At 47.0% G+C, this 19,571-nt stretch overlaps 1 protein-coding gene across 8 annotated transcripts in view; it reads left to right on the forward strand.

Moving 5' to 3' along the window:
- Nucleotides 1–17,607, forward strand: part of CENPF (centromere protein F) — a 56,749-nt gene extending 39,142 nt beyond the window's left edge. For 2 of the 8 annotated variants that reach the window (XM_036272239.1, XM_036272238.1), the window contains exons 15-20: nt 4,802–4,978; nt 5,719–5,880; nt 8,085–8,250; nt 9,501–9,977; nt 12,022–12,200; nt 16,824–17,602. In XM_036272239.1, the coding sequence (XP_036128132.1) occupies nt 4,802–4,978; nt 5,719–5,880; nt 8,085–8,250; nt 9,501–9,977; nt 12,022–12,200; nt 16,824–17,021 (1,359 nt within the window). In that variant the 3' untranslated portion in view covers nt 17,022–17,602. Of the gene's footprint in view, nt 1–4,801; nt 4,979–5,700; nt 5,881–8,084; nt 8,251–9,500; nt 9,978–12,021; nt 12,201–16,823 lie in introns of those variants that run through there. The other 6 variants (XM_036272243.1, XM_036272242.1, XM_036272240.1 and 3 more) reach the window with 5 other exon arrangements.
- Nucleotides 17,608–19,571: the final 1,964 nt, after the last annotated feature.

Raw genomic sequence — 19,571 nt, forward strand, 5'->3', positions numbered from 1 at the left:
AAATAGTGCTGCTATGAACATAGGGGTGCATATATTCCTCCTGATTGGTGTTTCAGACTTCTTAGGATATATTCCAAGAAATGGGATGACTGGGTCAAATGGCAGTTCCATTTTTAATTTTTTGAGGAAACACCATATTGTTTCTATAGTGGCTGCACCAGTCTGCATTCCCACCAGCAGTGTACTAGAGTCCCCTTTTCTCCACACCCTCGCCAGCACTTGTTTGAGGATTTTTTGATGGCAGCTGTTCTGGCAGGTGTGAGGTGATATTTTATTGTCATTTTAATTTGCATCTCTCTGATGATTAGAGATGTTCAGCATTTTTTCATATTTCTCTGGCCATTTGTATGTCCTGTTTGGAGAAGTGTCTATTCAGGTCCTTTGCCCATTTTTTAATTAGATTGTTTGTCTTTCTTTCGTTGAGTTTTATGAGTACTCTATATATTTTGGATATTAATCCCTTATCTGATGTATGATTGGCAATTATGTTCTCCCAGAGAGTGGGTTCCCTTTTCATTTTGATGCTGGTTTCTTTTGCCATGCAGAAGCTTTTTAGTTTGATGTAGACCCATTTATTAATTTTTCCCTTTGTCTCTCTTGCCCTAGGCAATGTATCAGTGTAAATTTTGCTATGTATGATGTCTGAGATTTTTCTGCCTTCATTTTCTTCTAGGATTTTTATGGTTTCACAAGTTACATTTAAGTTTTTTATCCATTTTGAGTTTATTCTTGTGTATGGTATAAGGTGGTGGTCTAACTTTATTTTTTTGCTTGTAGCTGTTCAATTTTCCCAACACCATTTATTGAAGAGACTGTCTTTTCTCCATTGTATGCGCTTGCCTCGTTGTCAAATATTAATTCCACATACTGTCTTGGGTCAATTTCTGGGTTCTCTGTTTTGTTCCATTGATCTATATCCTGTTCTTGTGCCAGTACCAGGCTGTTTTGATTACGATGGCTTTGTAGTATAACTTGATATCTGGTATTGTGACCCCCTCCCACTTTGTTCTTTTTCAAGATTGCTGTGGCTATTTGGAATCTGTTTTGGTTCCAGATAAACTTTTGGAGTATTTGTTACAGTTCTGTGACATATGCCACTGGTACTTTAATAAGGATTTCATTGAATCTGTAGATTGCTTTGGGTAGTATGGACATTTTAATAATGTTGATTTTTCTAATCCATGAACATGGTATATGTTTCCACTTTTTTATATCTTCCTTTATTGCTTTTTTCAATGTCCTATAGTTTTCTGAGAACAAGTCTTTTACTTCCTTAGTTAAGTTTACTCCTAGGTATTTTTTTGTTGTTGTTACCATGGTAAACGGGATTTTTTTGTTTGTTTGTTTCCCTTTCTGAGTGTTCATTATGGTGTATAAGAATGCAATTGATTTCTGGATGTTAATTTTTTTTATTGGAATAATTTTTTTATTTTTTTATGGTTTTTGTTTTATTTTTTTTTCCTCTCCAATTTTTATTATTTTTTTGTTACAGATGTTTCTCCTTTTCACCCCCTAGACCTCCTACCCCCCCCATTCCACACCCCTGGATGTTCATTTTGTATGCTGCTACTTTGCCAAATTTATTTATTAAATCTAGTAGATTTTTGATGGAGTCTTTAGGGTTTTCTGTGTACAATATCATGTCATCTGTGAATAATGACAGTTTCACTTCCTTCTTTCTGATTTGGATCCCTTTTATTTTTATTTCCTGTTTAATTGCTGTGGCTAAGACTTCTAGTACCAAATTAAATAAAAGTGATGAAAGTGGGCATCCCTGTCTTGTTCCTGTTCTTAAGGTAAATGCTTTTAGTTTTTGCCCATTGAGTATGATGTTGGCCTTTAGTATCATATATGGCCTTTATTATGCTGAGATATGATCCTCCTTTTTCCACTTTGCTGATCGTTTTTATCAGAAATGGGTGCTGGATTTTGTCGAATGTTCTTTCAGTGTCTATTGATATGATCATATGATTTTTATCTTTCATTTTCTTTATGTGGTGTATCACATTTATTGATTTGCAAATACTTTAGCAGCCTTACATCCCTTGGATGAATCCTGCTTGGTCTTGGTGAATAATTTTTTAAATGTATTGCTGGATTCTGTTTGCTAATATTTTGTTGAGGGTTTTGGCATCTGTGTTCATCAAGGATATTGGCCTGTAGTTTTCTTTCTTTGTAGTGTCTATTTGGTTTTGAAATTAGTATTATGCTGGCCTCATAAAAAGAGCTTTTAAGTCATCCTTCTTGAATTTTTTGGAATAGTTTGAGGAGAATTGATGTTAGTTCTTCTTTGAATGTTTGGTAAAATTCCCCTGTGAAGCTAACTGGACCCAGGCTTTTGTTTGCTGGGAGTTTCTTGATTACATCTTCAATTTCCTTAGTTATTGGTCTATTCAAGTTTTCTGCCTTTTCCGGGTTCAGTTTTGGGAGACTGTGAATCTAGTAATTTGTCAATTTCACCTAGATTGTCCAATTTGTTGGTGTATAACTGTTCATAGTATTTTTTAACAATCCTTTGTAGTTTTGTGGTGTCAGTTGTTACTTCTATCCTTTCTTATTTTGTTTATTTGGGTCTTCTCTCTTTGATTCTTGGTGGGTGTGGCTAACGGTTCATCAATCTTGTTTATCTTTTCAAAGAACCAGCTCTTTGTTTCATTGATCTTTTAAATTGTTTTTTAGTCTCTATGTTGTTTATTTCCACTCTGACTTTTACTGTTTCTTTCCTTCTACTTACTCTGGGTTTTTCTTTTTGTTTACTTTCTAGTTCTTTAAGTTGTAGGGTTAGATAGTCTATTAGACATTTTTCTTGTTTCTTGAGGTAGGCTTGGAGTGCTATGAATTTCCTTCTCAGGACTGCTTTCACTGTGTCCCATAGATTTTTTTTGTTGTTGTATGTTCATTTTTGTTAATTTCCAGGAAGTTTTTTATTTCTTCCTTGATTTCCTTGGTAACCCATTGATTGTTTAATAACATTCTATTTGGCCTCTGTGTGTTTGAATGTTTTTGAGTGTTTTTATTGTAATTAATTTCTAGTTTCATGCCATTGTGATCTGAGAAGATGCTTGATATGATTTCAATCATCTTGAACTTTTAGAGATTTAGTTTGTGTCCTAACATGTGGTCTATCTTTGAGAATGTCCCGTGTGTACTTGAGAAGAATGTGAATTCTTCTCTATTTGCTGAGCCAAACTGGCCAGGGCTGTTATTTGTATTTCACTTATAGGCTTTGCTAAAAAGAAAAAGCTAGGTGTTTACCCTTAAGTTTATACATATGAATGTGGTAGCTTGCAACGGCTTCATTCATTCATCGATTCACTCGTTCATTCGTTCATTTGTTCATTCATTCGTTTGCTCTTTCATTCTGTTAATGACAAACACTGCTAAGGTTAGGGGATAGAATGCCGAACCGTAGCTCTGTGTTTTTGTACTCACTGAGCTTACAGTCTAGACACACAATAAAGCATCACATAGGAAACTTGACAAAATCATAAACAGCTAAGTGCTGTGAAGGAAACACGTAAGAGTCTTTTTGCAGAACAGTTGGGATTGGTGTGTGGTGGTAGACAATAACCTGAGATCAGTTGGTTAGAGGATGTCGCCTGCAGGATGAGGAGTCAGTCCTGCGAAGAACCAGCTGGAGGACGGAACCTTCTGGGTCTAGAGGGCAGTGTGGTCAAGTCTTTGAGATTAGGAAGCTCTTTGTATTTTTCTCAGAAATTGAAAGGAAGCCACTGTGGCTGGAATGAGATGGAAAATGATATGGAAAAAAGATGGGAGGGGAAGGAAGGCTGTGGTCAGTGTGAGAATAAAATCTGGAGTGACACCAAATACAGGCTGGCGTTTTTAAAGGAAAGATTTGGGGTGGATACATTCCTGTGGCTAGTTCAGAATATCAACCGAATTTAAAATTGTGGGAATGGTGGAAAGTACAATCCGAGCCCAGAGGACCTCCAGCGTGCAGAGCGAGATGCACGAGGAAGAGCTAGCAGGGAAACTGAAGACGTGATGAAGCCAACCAGGGGGCAGCGTGTCCTAGCAGCCAGGAGTGGAGGCTCTCTCAAGGCAGGAGGAGTGGCCAGCAGCCTCAGACCCCACTTAGAGGTCAGATAGAGGAGGAGTGAAGAGTGCTCCTCGGGTCTGCAACATGGAGGTGGAGGATGCCGTGCAAAGCTGCTTCAGGAGGAGTTTGGCTGAAACCAGGCTGGAGTGGGCGATGAGGACGTGGACACGGCATGTGTATAGACACGTATAGAAGCAGCTCTTTGGGATCAGGCGCAGGGAAGGCAGATGCCTCCAGGGCTGGGGTTTGCCTGTCCTGTGCAGAGGAGAGGCGGGAGCAAAGAGTTCAGAGCATTTGGAAGGAATTCTCTCAGTGATAGATCATGGACTCTAAGTTGGTCGAGGCAGAAAACTAAGTCTGGAGGGGCTTGATTGTGAAGGTCGTCGTGGTGGTGCTGTGGATGAGGTCAAGGAATTACTGCAGTGGGAACACTTGACTAAGTGAGCCTGGTAGCTTGGGAGGGTCTAGTCCCAGAGTGGTTTAGTGGGGGTCAGGTTTCAGAGATGATCCTGTGATCCCCTGGGGTCTTGAGGGTTTTGGGTTTGGAACAGAGGAAACTGTCACTGGACATGAAGTTGCAATTTAAAGTGAATACCTTGCCAAGGATGATAGCACTATTCTGTATAGATTTTTGCCTTGCCTGTAAACTATCTCCCCCCACCCCCAGTACTCAATATTTCTTGAAGATATATATCAAGGTTCTTAATTATTTTCCCATGATTGTATAACTTTTCTCATTAGAGTCAATTGAAGGAATTCATGCTAGAAAACAGTGAATTGAAAAGGAGCTTGGATAGCATACACAAAGACCAGATGGAAAAGCAAGAGAAAATGAGAGAAGAAATAGCCAAATATCAGCTACTGCTTCAGGAAGCTGAAAAGAAACACCAAACTTTGCTTCTGGATACAAACAAACAGGTGAAACGTGGAGTTTGGTTATTGGGGGAACCGGAGATGTGTGTTGACCATGGTAGTGAAGCTCATTTCTCACAAGGTTGAATTTCCGCATTATTATTTTGATATAAGACCTTAGGAGGGTCCTGTCATATCTTCACTGTATTTCCTCTAGTTACTTGCACATGTCTCACTTTAAAACTGAATTTTTAAAATACATCTCCACCTGGCCGGTGTGGTCAGTTGGCTGAGCATCATCCCATGTACCGAGAGGTTGTCCGTTCGATTCCCAGTGAGAGCACATGCCCAGATTGCAGGCTCGATCTCCAGTAGGGGGCGTGCAGGAGGCAGCCAGTTGATGTTTCTCTTGCATAGATGTTTTTATCTCTCCCTCTCCCTTCTTCTCTTCTAAAATTAATAAAAACATTTAAAATAAAAAAAAATACTATGTCCATCTTGGAGTAGAGAGAGTTACAAAGGCCATTTGAAATGGTCCTTGGAACAGCAGTTTTATTTTTTGTTTGTTTTGCATATGTTTTTTTCTTTATTGATTTTAGAGAGAGAGATAGAAACATCAATGAGAGAGAACATCGATTGGTTGCCACCTGCATGCCCCCCATAACCTGGGCATGTTCCCTGATGGGGAATCGAACCGGCGACCTCTTGGTACATGGGTTGATGCTCAACCACTGAGCCACACTGGCCAGGCTGCTTACAATGTTTTTATCTGAGCCTCCTGTCTAAAGGAGCATTTTCTGCCTTAGTATGAAATGGAAATCCAGACATATCGAGAGAAGCTGACTTCTAAGGAAGAAAGTCTCAGCTCCCAGATGGTGGAGATCAATCTCTTGAAGTCCAGTAAAGAGGAACTCAATAATTCTTTGAAAGCAACCACTGAACTTTTGGAAGAACTGAAGAAAACCAAGGTATGTTTGCTTCTCCTTGCTTTATGACTTCGAATGATTCATACAGAATAACTGGTTTTAATGGTATTGAACGACAAGGTTTCATTTAATTTTTATGAAAGTGTCTTTTGTAGTTATTAATAATATCACTTCAGTTCTCTGCTGAGTTTTAATTACATCAGTGGATGGCCTACAGTCTCATAGCTTGAATGAACCTGATCCATTGCTCAGTGAACCCTCTCAAACCAGAGGATGTTAAAGACTTCTTGAGATGGATGTGAAGATCAGACGACAGATTAGAGTAGGCCCCTAGGTAATAATTTGGTGGCTATTTCCAAAGTCTTGCTTGATGGGTCTCCAAGTTCACTATTGTCACCAAACTCACTTTCCTCTGGAAGAGGTGAGGCAAAGCCTTCGGTCAGGCACAGGTGTGTGCCTTCTCTTCCTCCTCTGCTCGCTTGGCTCAGGGTCCTTAGACTGGAGGTGGTGCGTCAGTAATTCTGCTGGGAAAGGGAGGTTGTTTTGAGTCTTACAGATATTTTTCATAAAATGAATACCATCCAGAATGTAAATATTGAACCTGGAAAATGTCTTCCAGTAAAGGTCTGTAGTAAAAGATAATTTAAATTTTTAAAATTATGATGTTTGCATATAGAATATATTCAAACAGAAAACTAGGTCTAAACTTCTTAGGGTTATTGCTCTTACACAGTTATGGAGGAAATATACCAATAAAATATACCAATAAAATACACACGAAATTCAGAATAACATTAATGATCAGTGATGTTCTGTTACAAAATGAGAGATGCTAGATTTAATAATAGAAAGAATTGGCTTGGGTCTACTTTTTTACTTACTTTCTGCCTGTTTAATCTTGGACAGTTTTGTTGTGGGGAATGTCTGTATATGTACCATGTACAAAATGGTGCACTGTTGAGTCTGTTCAGATCACGTCATTTTAATGTTGATAAGCACTGTTGGAATTGAATTGATCTATCTCTATCAGTTATGGTTAGAATCAGTGATGGGAAATTTCTCAAGTGCAAATGAACTGCAGCATTGCTGATGAATGGTTTCCAGATGAAACCTACAGAGAACCAAGTCACTAGCAACTTGATCATGGTGCTCGGGTTCTGTTTTAAAAAAAATAGTTTGTGCCTTGGCCAGTTTTCTCAGCGGTTAGAGCATCGGGTCCCAGGTTTGGTTTCCGCTAAGGACATGTACCTCGGTTGCAGTTTATCCCTGGCCCTGGTTGGGGTTGTGTGGGTGGCAACCACTCGATGTGTCTCTCTCACATCGATCCCCCCCCCCCCCCCCGCCCCGCTCTATCTGAAGATAAATGCAAAAATGTCCTCGGGTAAGGATAAAAAAAAAAGCTTGTTTTGCCTTTTTATATATTCATGATCTCTTACCAGAAACTCTTAGACTCTATTGTTTTAGAATTCTGCATTTTAAACTATTACATAATACAATGTATATGTCACATAGTATATAACATCCTAGCAGGGCGGGGTGGTAATTCGTACAGTTCATATTTCTGTAGCAAAATGTGTCACTATTCTCACAAGGTAGGAGAAATAAAAACTAAATACCTTGGTATCAGGTCAAGTTTGGCTCCTGAGTCACTTTCAGAGCGTTTTGGATGTTGCCCTTGTGGTTCAGGGGCTGAAGGTCCCTTCCTGAGAAATGCACCATGCCGCAGCTCTCCCGCACTCTGTTACTCACTTTCTAGTTGAGCTACCTACAAAATTTAAATTTGTATTGTGAGCTGTAACGGTGTTTAGCCTCTGCTTGGTGTGACTAAAAAAATGCCATCTTGGGTATTGAAATCTCGTACCAGCGCAAGATTACAGATGGGAACACGATCCTCCCAGGGAGAGTCTTTGACCCACCAAGAATACGTCCATGGACTCCTATCCCCACCCCCAGGTGCGATTCCCATCGAATAAACACAGGCATGGGCGCCACCTAAGAGAACATTGTCTTAGCACCATGCCCTGTGCTTGCTGATGCTAAGGGCAGTGGCAAAGCCCCTGTCTGCTGGGGACATGGAGGAAACGGAGTAGAAAAGGTGAATTGTTTAATTCATCTTTAGATGCTTTAGTTGGAACATAATGATTCTTAAATTTACAATATAGGAGTCTTAATTATATTTCAAAATTCGTGTTCTGTGTGCTCATAAAAGAAAGGGAAGGTTTCACATTCAAGTGTTTGTTTTATAGACGGACAGTCTAAAACATGCCAATCAGCTGAAGAAGGAAAAGGAGCGTGCCCAGGGGAAAATAAAGCTGTTGATCAAAGCCTGTAAGCAGCTGGAAGAGGAGAAGGAGCTGCTGCAGAAAGAGCTGTCTCACCTTGAAGAAGCTGCGCGCGAGAAACAGAAATCAGGTGGGGGCAGCGGGCGCAGCCAGGAGCCAGAGTGTGGGAGTCCTGGTGTGCGCGGGAATCCTGGTGTGTGTGGGAATCCTGGTGTGCGCGGGAATCCTGGTGTGCGCGGGAATCCTGGTGTGCGCGGGAATCCTGGTGTGCGCGGGAATCCTGGTGTGCGCGGGAATCCTGGTGTGCGTGGGAATCCTGGTGTGCGCGGGAATCCTGGTGTGCGCGGGAATCCTGGTGTGCATGGGAATCCTGGTGTGTGTAGGTCAGGGCAGCGGGCGCAGCCAGGAGCAGGAGCTTGGGAATCCTGGTGTGTGTGGGAATCCTGGTGTGCGCGGGAATCCTGGTGTGCACGGGGAATCCTGGTGTGCGCGGGAATCCTGGTGTGCACGGGGAATCCTGGTGTGTGTGGGAATCCTGGTGTGCGCGGGAATCCTGGTGTGTGTGGGAATCCTGGTGTGCGCGGGAATCCTGGTGTGTGTGGGAATCCTGGTGTGTGTAGGTCAGGGCAGCGGGCGCAGCCAGGAGCAGGAGCTTGGGAATCCTGGTGTGTGTGGGAATCCTGGTGTGCACGGGGAATCCTGGTGTGTGTGGGAATCCTGGTGTGTGCAGGTCAGGGCAGCAGGGGCAGCGGGCGCAGCCAGGAGCCGGAGTGTGGGAATCCTGGTGTGCGTGCACAGGCACCTGTACAGTGCTCTGCTCCTCACTGCGTGCTGATTCTCAGCGGTGGTCCATTTTCCAGTCTCATAACTTTGTGCTCGGCATTCAGAATGAAGCCTGCATTCCTAAATAGGATAAGATGACCACATCTCCTGTCCTATAACATATACAAAACCCGGCAGCACTTTGTGCTCCTGGGCCATTCCAGGGAGAGCTTTTCTTGTGACGTCATCTGTGTCATTCCTGCGGCACAGGCAAGATGGCCTCTGAGCGGGCACACGCAGTGTACAAACAGCTGGTTCTGCTCGTCCTCGGCCTTTCCTCACGAGTCAGCCAAGTTGGGTGGGTTGGCTGAAATACGAGTTTGAGATTTTGGTGGGTTTTATTTGAACTGTCCTAATAAGATTTAAGAAATCTACTAGAATATTTACCTTGATAAGATCCCTCCCAAACAAGGGCTGTTTGAACTATAAGAACATGTATAGACACGTCTCCCCTACTTCTAACGAAAAAAAATAAAAAAACACGTGTAAGGGTTTCTGCTTTATGATGCCCAGTGTCCGCTGGAGGAGTGTCTGGGGACACGGTGTGATTTCTGACAGGTGCTGTCGGGGATGCCAGCGTAGATGACTTAAGGGCCGAGGTGAAAGAGCTGACGGAGACCCTGGAAGAGAAGAGCAAGGAGGCAGACGAATACCTGGATAAGTACTGCTCACTGCTCATCAGCCACGAGAAGCTGGAGAGAGCCAAGGAGATGCTAGAAGCACAAATTGCTTGTCTACGTTCACAGCCATCTCAGCCAAATGTCCAGAGTCCTCCTTTGCCCCAGTCAGGTGTCCCGGGATCGTCTCCAGTCCCTTCTGTTACTGAAAAGCAGGAGTCATCCGGCCAGAGTAAACCTTCGGGCAAGAGGCAGAGGCCCCGTGGGATCCGGGAGAGCGGGGGAGAGACGGCTCCTTCTACACCAGACACGCTTCCTAAAAGAAGCCGGAAGGCGGTCAGAAGTGGGGCTCACCCTGCAGAGGACGCCGAGGACGCTGGGTTTGAGCCCGAGGGGCTTCCAGAAGTTGTAAAGAAAGGTATGGCATTGTTGTAAAACAGGTTATCTGTGATCTTCTGAAAGTCCATGTGGAATTTCTCACACAGAAAGCCAGAAGCATTGAGTTTTAGGTTGCCGTGCAGCTGTGAGAACTAGCATTCGGAAGCAAGCTTTCGAGGTGAATACCTTTTCCTTTCTGCCATGAGAGACGAGTGGGACAGCGGTTCTCAGCCTGTGGGTCGCGACCCCTTTGGGGGCCGAACGACCCTTTCACAGGGGTCGCTTAAGACCATCGGAAACACAGTAGCAAAATTATGTTATGAAGTAACAACGAAAATCATTTTATGGTTGGGGGTCACCACAACAGGAGGAGCTGTATTAAAGGGCCGCAGCATGAGGAAGGTTGAGAACCACTGGAGTGGGATCTAGTTACTCATGTCACACTACAGAAAGTGCTGGTGCCTTTGCAGAATGACTGTTAAATCCTGTTTGGGCTCTGGCTGGTTTGGCTTAGTGGTTAGAGTGTCGGCATGCAGACCAAAGGGTCTCGGGTTCAAGTCCTGTTCAAGGGCACGTTTGTAGGATCCATCCTCGGTCTTGGTCGAGGTCGTGTGGGAGGCAACCAATCGATGTGTCTCTCTCACATCAATGTTTCTCTCCCTCCCTTCCTTCCACTCTATCTAAAAAAAATCAATGGAAAAATATCCTTAGGTGAGGATTAACAACAACAAAAAACTTGTTTGGAATTTGATACTCCTGTGCTGAAAAATCCCCAAATCTAGGGCACCCTTCAAGCTCCCTGTCTGCAGGCCCGGGATGGGTCTGATGATGCTGGCCCCCTGGCTGGGGCCATGTACCACTTTTTTTTTTTTTTTTTAACCATAGTGATCCTCCAAGTGTGGCCCAGGGACAGGGAACTATTGTTATTGGTTCATGACCCAAAAAGTACAGAAGTCAAGAGTTTAAAATGTTCATAGCTTGACATTGTCACAACATTCAAGCACATAATCATTTCTCTATTGGTTCATTCTTACTTTATTATAAAAAAGTATTATTCCACAGCAGATTAGAAATTACCGCCCCCCCCCCCCCAATTATCAAAACCGATTCTTTGCCATAGATGGATTGAGAAGCACTGTTCTGAGTAACTAGCTTTTGAGAAATTTAGCCCCCAAATAGTGAGTGAGCTATGTCTTTCTCCTTACTATTTTTTAGTTAAAGGGTTTTTTTTTTTTTTGTAGTTAAAGGGTTAAAAACAAAACTATTGCTTAGTTAGTGGTTAGTGCTCCGGAGTGTGTGTGATACCCTGTCTGTCCAGGCGCCCTGTTCATCTCCTCTTGGTCATCACAAGCCCAGGGTCTTTCTGTGGAAGGAGGTGCTGAATGCAGAGGGTGAGACCAAAAACACTCTGAGCAAGGGTGGGTCTCCCCCTGCCGGTCTCCCCCGCAGAGCCTTAGGGTTAGGGTTAGCGTTAGGCTTAGAGTTAGGGTTAGAGTGGGTCTCCACTCTGCTGGTCTCCCCCGCAGAGCCTTAGGGTTAGGGTTAGCGTTAGGCTTGGAGTTTGGGTTAGGGTGTGTCTCCACTCTGCTGGTCTCCATCGCAGAAGGTTAGGGTTAGGGTGGGTCACCACCCTGCTGGTCTCCACCAGAGAGGAGTCACCTGAAGGAGCTGCTAGCATTTCATATTCATTTTTTATTTTTTCTTTCCATTTTATTCTCATTTTTTCTCCCCTCTAATCCAGATTTTATAAGAAGGTCTGCCCAGTGTATTCCTCACTTCTTAGAAGGACACAAATTAAGACATCCTCCCAGAAGAAGCAGGAAAATAGTTTCTGTTTGATGTTATTTACCCCTTCTTTTCCCATTGTTTTTCTTTTTATGTCTCTAGTAAGAGAAAGCCTGTTAGGTATTTATTCAGTTTGACGACTCGCAGGGTAACTGACGTTAATCTCTGTCTGCTGTGGCCAGGAGAAAGCGTTTTTGGAGTTCCACTGACCTTTGTTAAAAATTGATCTAATGTGTGTGGTGTCCATTATGGGTGGATTTGGACTTAGCAGTGTTGACAGGTCGCTTTTTTGTCCTTAGGGTTTGCTGATATCCCAACAGGAAAGACAAGTCCCTATGTCCTTCGAAGAACAACCATGGCGACGAGGACCAGCCCCCGCCTTGCTGCCCAGAAGTTAGCACTGTCCCCACCGAATATCCACAAGGAAAACCACCCCGAGACCACCAAGCTAGCAGCTGGTGGCAGCAGGTCGCAAAAGGTGAGCTCCCTTGCGCGGTGCCTCCGGGTCGAAGTCCAGGAGTCGGCAGCGTTGCCTGGGTGAGGCTCTGACACTCACCCTCTTGAATGTCTGTCTGTCCTCTCCCGAGGCATGAGAGTCAGCAGGGAGCACGCAGCCCTGAGGGTAAACACTGAGCAGTCGTCCTTGACCCCAGGCCACTTTCCGGTTGGGTGGGAAGTGGCGTTGTTAGCTGGAGCCCAAAGGACTCATAAGAAAGTGTCGGGTGGTACCCTCGAAGTATCTGAACAGGTCGTTTTTCCTTTGGCACAGGCATTGGTCCTGACAGTTTCATGCTTTTCCTCTGCGCTCCCCCTGCTGCCCCCTGCTGCCCCCTGCTGCCCCCTGCTGCCGTGTTCGCTTTTCATTACTCCTTTACTTTCTGCAGAAAGCCCGCAGTTCACCAGACGGCTAGAGTAAGGAGCTCTGTTTGTGGGTTTTGCTGTTTTGCTTGCTGCGGGCTGGGACCACAGTGATCTCTGTGCCCCACAATCAGCCCAGGGGCGCTAAGCGCTGTGTGGATAAAGCGGCCGGACATCCTCTTGCACGGCGGCGACCGCAGTGGCCATCGTGGACCGAGTGTGCGTCGTGCTGGCCACGCACGTTTCCCCTCTGCATAGAACTCGCTGCAGGCGGCAGCACGCGGGGTAAAGAAAGGGAGCCTCAAGGTTTCACACGCAGCGTCAGTGCCTGCTCCCTGGGGCCCAGTCTCGCCTTCCTCCCCGTTTCCCAAACTGGGGATCACAGGACCACCTGGACGTGGCTGGAATAGCCTCAGGAATTTTAAAACTCTGGTGATTTTTTGCTTGCTTGTCAGACTGAAGCGTGCAGTCTGATTACCCCGAGCCAGCAAACAGACCTTGGAAAGTGTCGCTGTCCCTGTTCGCGTACTGTGAGCGTCCCGAAGTGAGCAGGTGTGCCTCGTTGGGGTGCTGGGCCCCCGGACCGGGGAGGTCGCTGACGAGCTGCATGGGAACAGGAGCCCTCTGCTCGTCTTGCTGTGCGAGTGGCCTGAGCCTTAGGGAATGTGTTCCTCGTGCTACGTTTGTTCCAGACTTCCGTCGCTGAAACTCCTGAAAGTCAGGGTGCGAAGGGAAGGGCTGCAGTTTTCTGTCACTCATTCAAGTCGACCCCCGTTACTTGTATTAGAGATGTTCTGCCTCTTTGTGCAACATTTTCCCTCCTCCAACCAATTGCCCCGACTCTTCCCCCCCCCCTTTCTCCTTTGCCATTTCCCTCTCCCTCCCTCCCTCCCTCCCTCCCTCCCTCCCTCCCTCCCTCCCTCCCTCCCTCCCTCCCTCCCTCCCTCTCTGTCATTCCCATTTGGATTTGACTCTGGATGCTGGTAACAACAAAAGGCCGCAGAGCAGACTGGAGCAGGTGGCCCCAGGCGGGTCCAGTGCCCCGACCACGGCCCCTTTTCCAGGAGGCAGCCGGTGCCTCTGAAGAGCCAGGCCTCCGAGCTCGGCCGGAGCGGGCCGGCGGGATAAGCCCCGACCTGCAGCCCCCGGCGGGCCTGGGTCCTGGTGGAGGCTGGGCCCTGGCCTCAGGTGGCTCCCTGGGAGCGGCTCTGTCCTCCGTGCGCTCCCCCCCAGCTCTGCCCCCACACTCGTGGGCTCAAGTGAAGTGTGTCTGGTGCTGGCAGCAAAGCCCTGACACAGGAGTGAGCTCCCTGCACTGCAGTCACTGGCTTCCACGGGGCCTTCTTTTTTCTTTTTTCTTTTTTATCCTCACCCGAGGACATTTCTCAACATTTTGTTCAGATAGAGTGGGAGGGAGAGAGAGAAACATCGATGCGAAAGGGACACATCGAGTGGTCGCCACCCACACAACCCAACCAGGGCCGGGGACAAACTGCAACCGAGGTATGTGCCCTTAGTGGGAACCGAACCCGGGTCTCTCCAGACTGCAGGCCGACGCTCTAACCGCTGAGCAAACCGGCCAGGGCTTCCACGGGGCCTTCTGAGTTGCAGGGGTGTGCGGGCTCCTGAGTATGCCCGCGGGGCCGCGACTAGTGCAGCGTCTGACATCCCGCGAGGTTTGCGGGGCGATTGGAGCTGTTGCTGTCGTCCTGAAGTGACTCCAGGAAGAGAGATGCTGTAAAGGTGTGCTAGGCAGTCATCTCATGAAATCGCCACGCGGGTCCTTTTCCCGTCCTCTGTGAGGAGGCGACGCCAAAGCCGCTGCTTGTGGAGTTCGGATCGTTCTCTAAGCAAACAGGCTTTGCACGCTAGGGGGCCTGCTCTCCACACGCGGCTGCGTCTGCGAGTGCGGTCGTCGCCATGGCTCCCTGCCTGTCTGCGTCCCTGTTCAGCTGCAGGGGGCAGGAGGCACCGGGGTTATGAATTGCTCAGCAGTTCTGTGCACGTGTGGAAATGAGGGGGGAGGGCTCCCCTCGAGAGGAGGTATGGGCAACTTGATGATTAGTTGCAAACTTCGAAACCCAGCCATTGGATTTTAATTTAATTCAGCATTTTCTGAGTCGCCTTATAAAATGCTTGCCTCATCTGTTAAGCATATTTCATCCTTCAGATGGAAAAATATAGAGCAAGGCCTCGTTTTTCTAAAGCAGTTGCTTAGAAATTCAGGGTTATGAGCTTTCGCCTGAAGTGACCGGCTTGGGTTTTGAGCGAGATTCCCTAGGTAGGTTATTGAGAAGGACCGGTCCTGACATCTGACAAGTTCAAAGGGGGAAATGGGGGAAATGCAGATTAGGCGAGGATCATTCTCTGTGTGTCTCGGGGTGGGGGGTGGGGGTGAATAAGCTGAGGAGCTCCTGGTCTGCTGGGGACAAGGGAGGGTGAAGTGTGTCGACTTGATCAGAACCTCAAGTTGGTCAGTGCTGCAGACGGGCCACCAAGTCTTAGAGGGTGACTGTCACCACTTCAGGGGGGCTTCCTGTTTTTCTCCTGCTAATGAGGTCTATTTTCATGGAGCTGGCTGCATCCCTCCCCTCCCTCCCCCCTCAACTCCCCACTGTGGCCACAGGCGGAGTCTGTAAGATAGGGTTTGGGTGCAATTAAGAGTTTAAGTATTTGGTAAATTTGACCTCATCTCGGTATCGACAAGTCTGAGGCTGACCAACATAAGGATCAAATCCATGGCTTAAACTCTGGTCACAGACCAGAATTTCCTCAACTCAGTATCAGAGAAATTGAATCTAGAGGTGGGGGAAGTCCAGGGATGGATTTTGGCTATTTAATCAGGGTTAAGAGAGTTTTACGAGCTCACATTCTCTTTTCCCAGTGTGATCTCTCTCTCTTGTGGTGACCCTAGAAATCTGATCTCCTGCATCCGATGGGGTCAGGGAGATGCCTGTCTTTTATATCACTTTCTCTACTTAAAAAAACAACAACAGTAAAACTGTTTTTTTCCTTCAACTTGCCATGGCCAGTAATTTTCCATTAAGCCCTGATCCTGGTCCTTCAAGGCTCTGCTCCTTGTAAGTGTCCCGCACACATCGTCCTATCTGGAGCTCCCACTCTGACCTTGAACTTCGGTCCAGGGGCGCTGTTGTGCACTCCATCTGTCCTGCTCCTCTTCCTCCTGACCCCCGTCTCTTCATTCTCCTCACCCAGGGACATTTTTTTCATTGATTTTGAGAGAGAGTGAAAAGGAGGGAGGGAGGAGGAGAGAGAGGAACCGTGATGTGAGGGAGACACATCGATCAGTTGCCTCTCGCACATGCCCCAACCTGGGCTGGGGATCGAACTCAGTGCGCGGGCCGATGCCCCAGACCCTGAGCCACGCCGGCCAGGACTGACCCCAGTCTCCTTTCACCTGTGTAACCTCAGCGAAGTTTTGACTCTCAACAGCTTCTTAAAGTCTCACATTTTCCAAGACCCTCTTTCTGTTAAAAGGCCAGGATATTGGAAAGGGTGGGGACTTACCTTCACCAGACTTGAACAAAGCACTGCCTTCTGCTGTAATCTAGATCCAACAATGGAAGCAAGCCAGCGGTCAGGGAGGAGGGTCAATGTGCCTTATGAGGAGCAGGGCGCGGGCCTTCCCGATGCTGTGCAGAAAGCCCTGCCCTGCGCAGGTGCTTTACTCTGGGTTATATTTATCTGGATGATGGCAGGGGCTCAATTAGGGTAATTGGGAGCTGGTCTGGGTTCTCTGCGGGCCTTCCCGATGCTGTGCAGAAAGCCCTGCCCTGCGAAGGTGCTTTACTCTGGGTTATATTCATCTGGATGATGGCAGGGGCTCACTTAGGGTAATGGGGAGCTGGCCTGGGTTCTCTCATAGGTGTATGTTGAATGTCTGCCAGGTAGTCAGCACAGTCTGGGCACAAGGGATGCAAAGGGGAAGAGGACGCAGTCTTTGTGTCCAGCGAGCTGCTCCCTGGTCTAACAGTGTCACACTGGCCTCGGGAGCTCGTCTCCGGCCATCAGGTATCAAGGAGAGTTTGCAAGGCGACGTGTCGGAGGTCGAGTCCGGCATCTCCCTCGCTGTGAGATGGGGCCTGTTTTTAGGTAAGAAGAAATGGTGAAACTGTGGACACTCCTAGGGAAGGAGGATTGAATTAAAATTTGATGACAGAGTGTTTCATGCTGTAGAACTGTGAGTGTGAGCGGAACCTCTAACAAAGGTGCTGTGTTGCAGGTCAAGGTCGCTCAACACAGCCCCGCGGATTCAGGCGCCGTCTCCCAGGAGCCCGCCACGAGACCGCTCTCCGCCAGCAACCCTCCTAAGAGACGTTCGACTGGCAGCCCCAGAGACGGCCTGAGGTCCAAGCAAGGCCGGCTCCCCCCCAGCCCCGAAGCTGGCATCAAGTCCAGTGACAACTGTCGGGTCCAGTAGAAGAGACCTGTGTGTCCTGGACCCTGGCAGGGGCCACAGGTGACCAGCAAGCAGTGTGCCGACAGGGACTTGCCTTTCGTCACTGACACGTCGGCCGTGGGAAGACAGCGATTCCTGGTCAATGTAACTGTATAGTATCTCTGACCCTCCCATTAGAAGTGCTAAGAGGCTGGAAGCCCTGTCCACCTGTCCCTGCTGATGCCCCTCTCCGGGGCTGTACAGTGTATGTAGAAAGCTTTTTGGTAGCGTTTCCCTTGACTGGTAAGCATTATATTGTAACTTCTGTTTGTGTGTGGATTTTACACTAAAGATGCCGAACATTATGTACTTCCAATCAATGGCTCCCAGGAAAATGTGCACGGGTCTTGTGCTGTCTCCTGTGACAGCGTGAGATAAGTCGTTCTAGATGGAGAATTCCTTCGAGCCGAGCGGAAGGAAGGGAGCCTGTGGCATTTGTCTTTAAGGAAAACATGCCCACGTGGCCGTGTCCGCCCTTCTCGTCCAGTGTGTTTTCTAACCTTTGCTTGTGCAACATGTACATATTTGTGTGTGGTGGTGGTGGGCGTTGTGTGTTTATTTCCACTGGCGTGGTTGCAGGCTGCTCGGAGGTGTAATGTATCAAATCTGTGTCATTGTGATGGTTTTCTTTTTCTGAAGACCAATGTGGGATGCAGTCTTACACATGGCGATGTTGTGTTAAAATAAGGCTATCTTTCCCTAATAAAAAAAAAAAAATCACCTTTGTTTCTGCCAAGATGATCCCTACGTACAAAGGCATTATGCACACTGGGGTCACGTGTTGCCAACTTGAACAGCTTCTCACAAAAGGAAAGCTGTCCCAGCGAGGGACACGGGTGCAAGGTAGTGAGGGGACTTGACGTGCTCGGTTGTATTAAAGGACAATTTGGAACATGGGTCATGAAGAGTATATGGGAATAGACTATGTCCAGCCAGTGTCTGCCATATTGTGTGTCCCCATTAAATCGTATCAGCATGGATACGAGTATGTGATCTTGTCCAGCTCATGTTGATGACAGGGTTTTGAAAATATGCAGGCACTGTGAGCCATACCAAGTCTGAAAACTTTGGAACGAGTCCTTGTGTCCTTGAATCAGGGTAAAACGTTTTTCAGGACATGAGCTAGTAAAAGATCATTTTGCTCTTGGCTTTTGGCTCAGATTGATGTATAAATTCTCATTTATACTTTAACATTGTCCTTTGCACGGTGGCCTCTGTTGCTGGATAATGACACTAAACTACTCAGTATTCATGTACTGAAAGCTGATATCCTGACTCCCCTCCTGTTTCCCCAGTTGCTCGGGGTTGTGATCTAGGGCAGTGTCTCCTCCTAAATCACCCCAAGGCTGCCATGTGCTCAAGGGCACGGCCCCGAGTAGACCTCGCTGGGACCAGGCCGTCAGCTTTGTTGGCTGTCCTCAGTTACTGGAAGATTCCACTCAGGTCTGGCTGAGTAGTTCTGTGGGTCCTTGAAAGCCTCTTCATCTTTTCCTGGGTGGACCGTCGCTGCCGCTCCGTCCTTGTTACAGGGACTGCTCGGCGTGCCTTCCACGTTCATGCTCACAGCCTCGTGAGCGTTCAGCCAGGACATTCCTTTCCTCGAGCTGACCATACTCGGAGCCTCGGAGCCGAGCTGCATATAAGACGAAAAGTAAGTATGCTACCGTCCCAGCTCTGAAACACCTGATGTCAGTCGAGTCACAAATAAGATCCCAGCTGACAAATCTCAGGGACCTAGACCAAGTGCAGAGGTCTGGGAATCGAATTCTCATCTGTACGATATGGAACTAAGACGGCTGTGTGCTCCGGGGACTTACCAAGAACCCAGCGGGCCTGTGCTTGAACAAGAAGGGAATGAAATCCAACGTTTCACTGTAGCCTGACTTCCCGAGTCACCCTTCCCTGGGCACACATGCACCCTTGAGATTTATCTGTGGTTTTTCTCATTTGATGCTACTCTGTTTTGTTGGAACTACAGTATCACTTTCACAAATTTATTTGTACCTGGAAAGAAGTCAGGGCACATCTTCCCAGGGCCCCCTTACTTTAGAAGGGGGACGTATTCCACTCCCCAACGGTTTGAGTCTACAAACCGTTTTTAGACTGAGAACACTGATCTTAGAATTTCCAAGTTCTTCCAAAGTCATTCAGGCTATATCTTGAAAGTAATTTAAATAAGAGGTAAACTATGCTCCATTATTTTGGTCAGAAGTTGTTCTAATCATGGGCCTGTGTTTTGTATTTCTCTTGTGGTTGAGAAAGGGGATGCAGTGATTGCTGGTGGCCACAAGGACTGGAGTCAGCAGTTGAGGCTCCCTGAGCCCACTCTCCTCCTCCTACTCATGTCTTAGAATAGAGGAGGGTGCCTTATGCTGGGTCAACCGACGAGAAAGAACAGAATTTGGAGTATGTCCGGACAACCAGGCCGTCTGGCCAGCATGTCTGAGGACCTCACGCTAGTGTCCTACCTCCTGGAAGACCCAGGTATCTAGTGCCCCCACTCACCGGAGCTATGACTCAACCACTGAAAAC

This window comes from Molossus molossus, unplaced genomic scaffold, assembly GCF_014108415.1.
Source record: "Molossus molossus isolate mMolMol1 unplaced genomic scaffold, mMolMol1.p scaffold_m16_p_20, whole genome shotgun sequence".
In the NCBI taxonomy this organism is placed as follows: domain Eukaryota; kingdom Metazoa; phylum Chordata; class Mammalia; order Chiroptera; family Molossidae; genus Molossus; species Molossus molossus.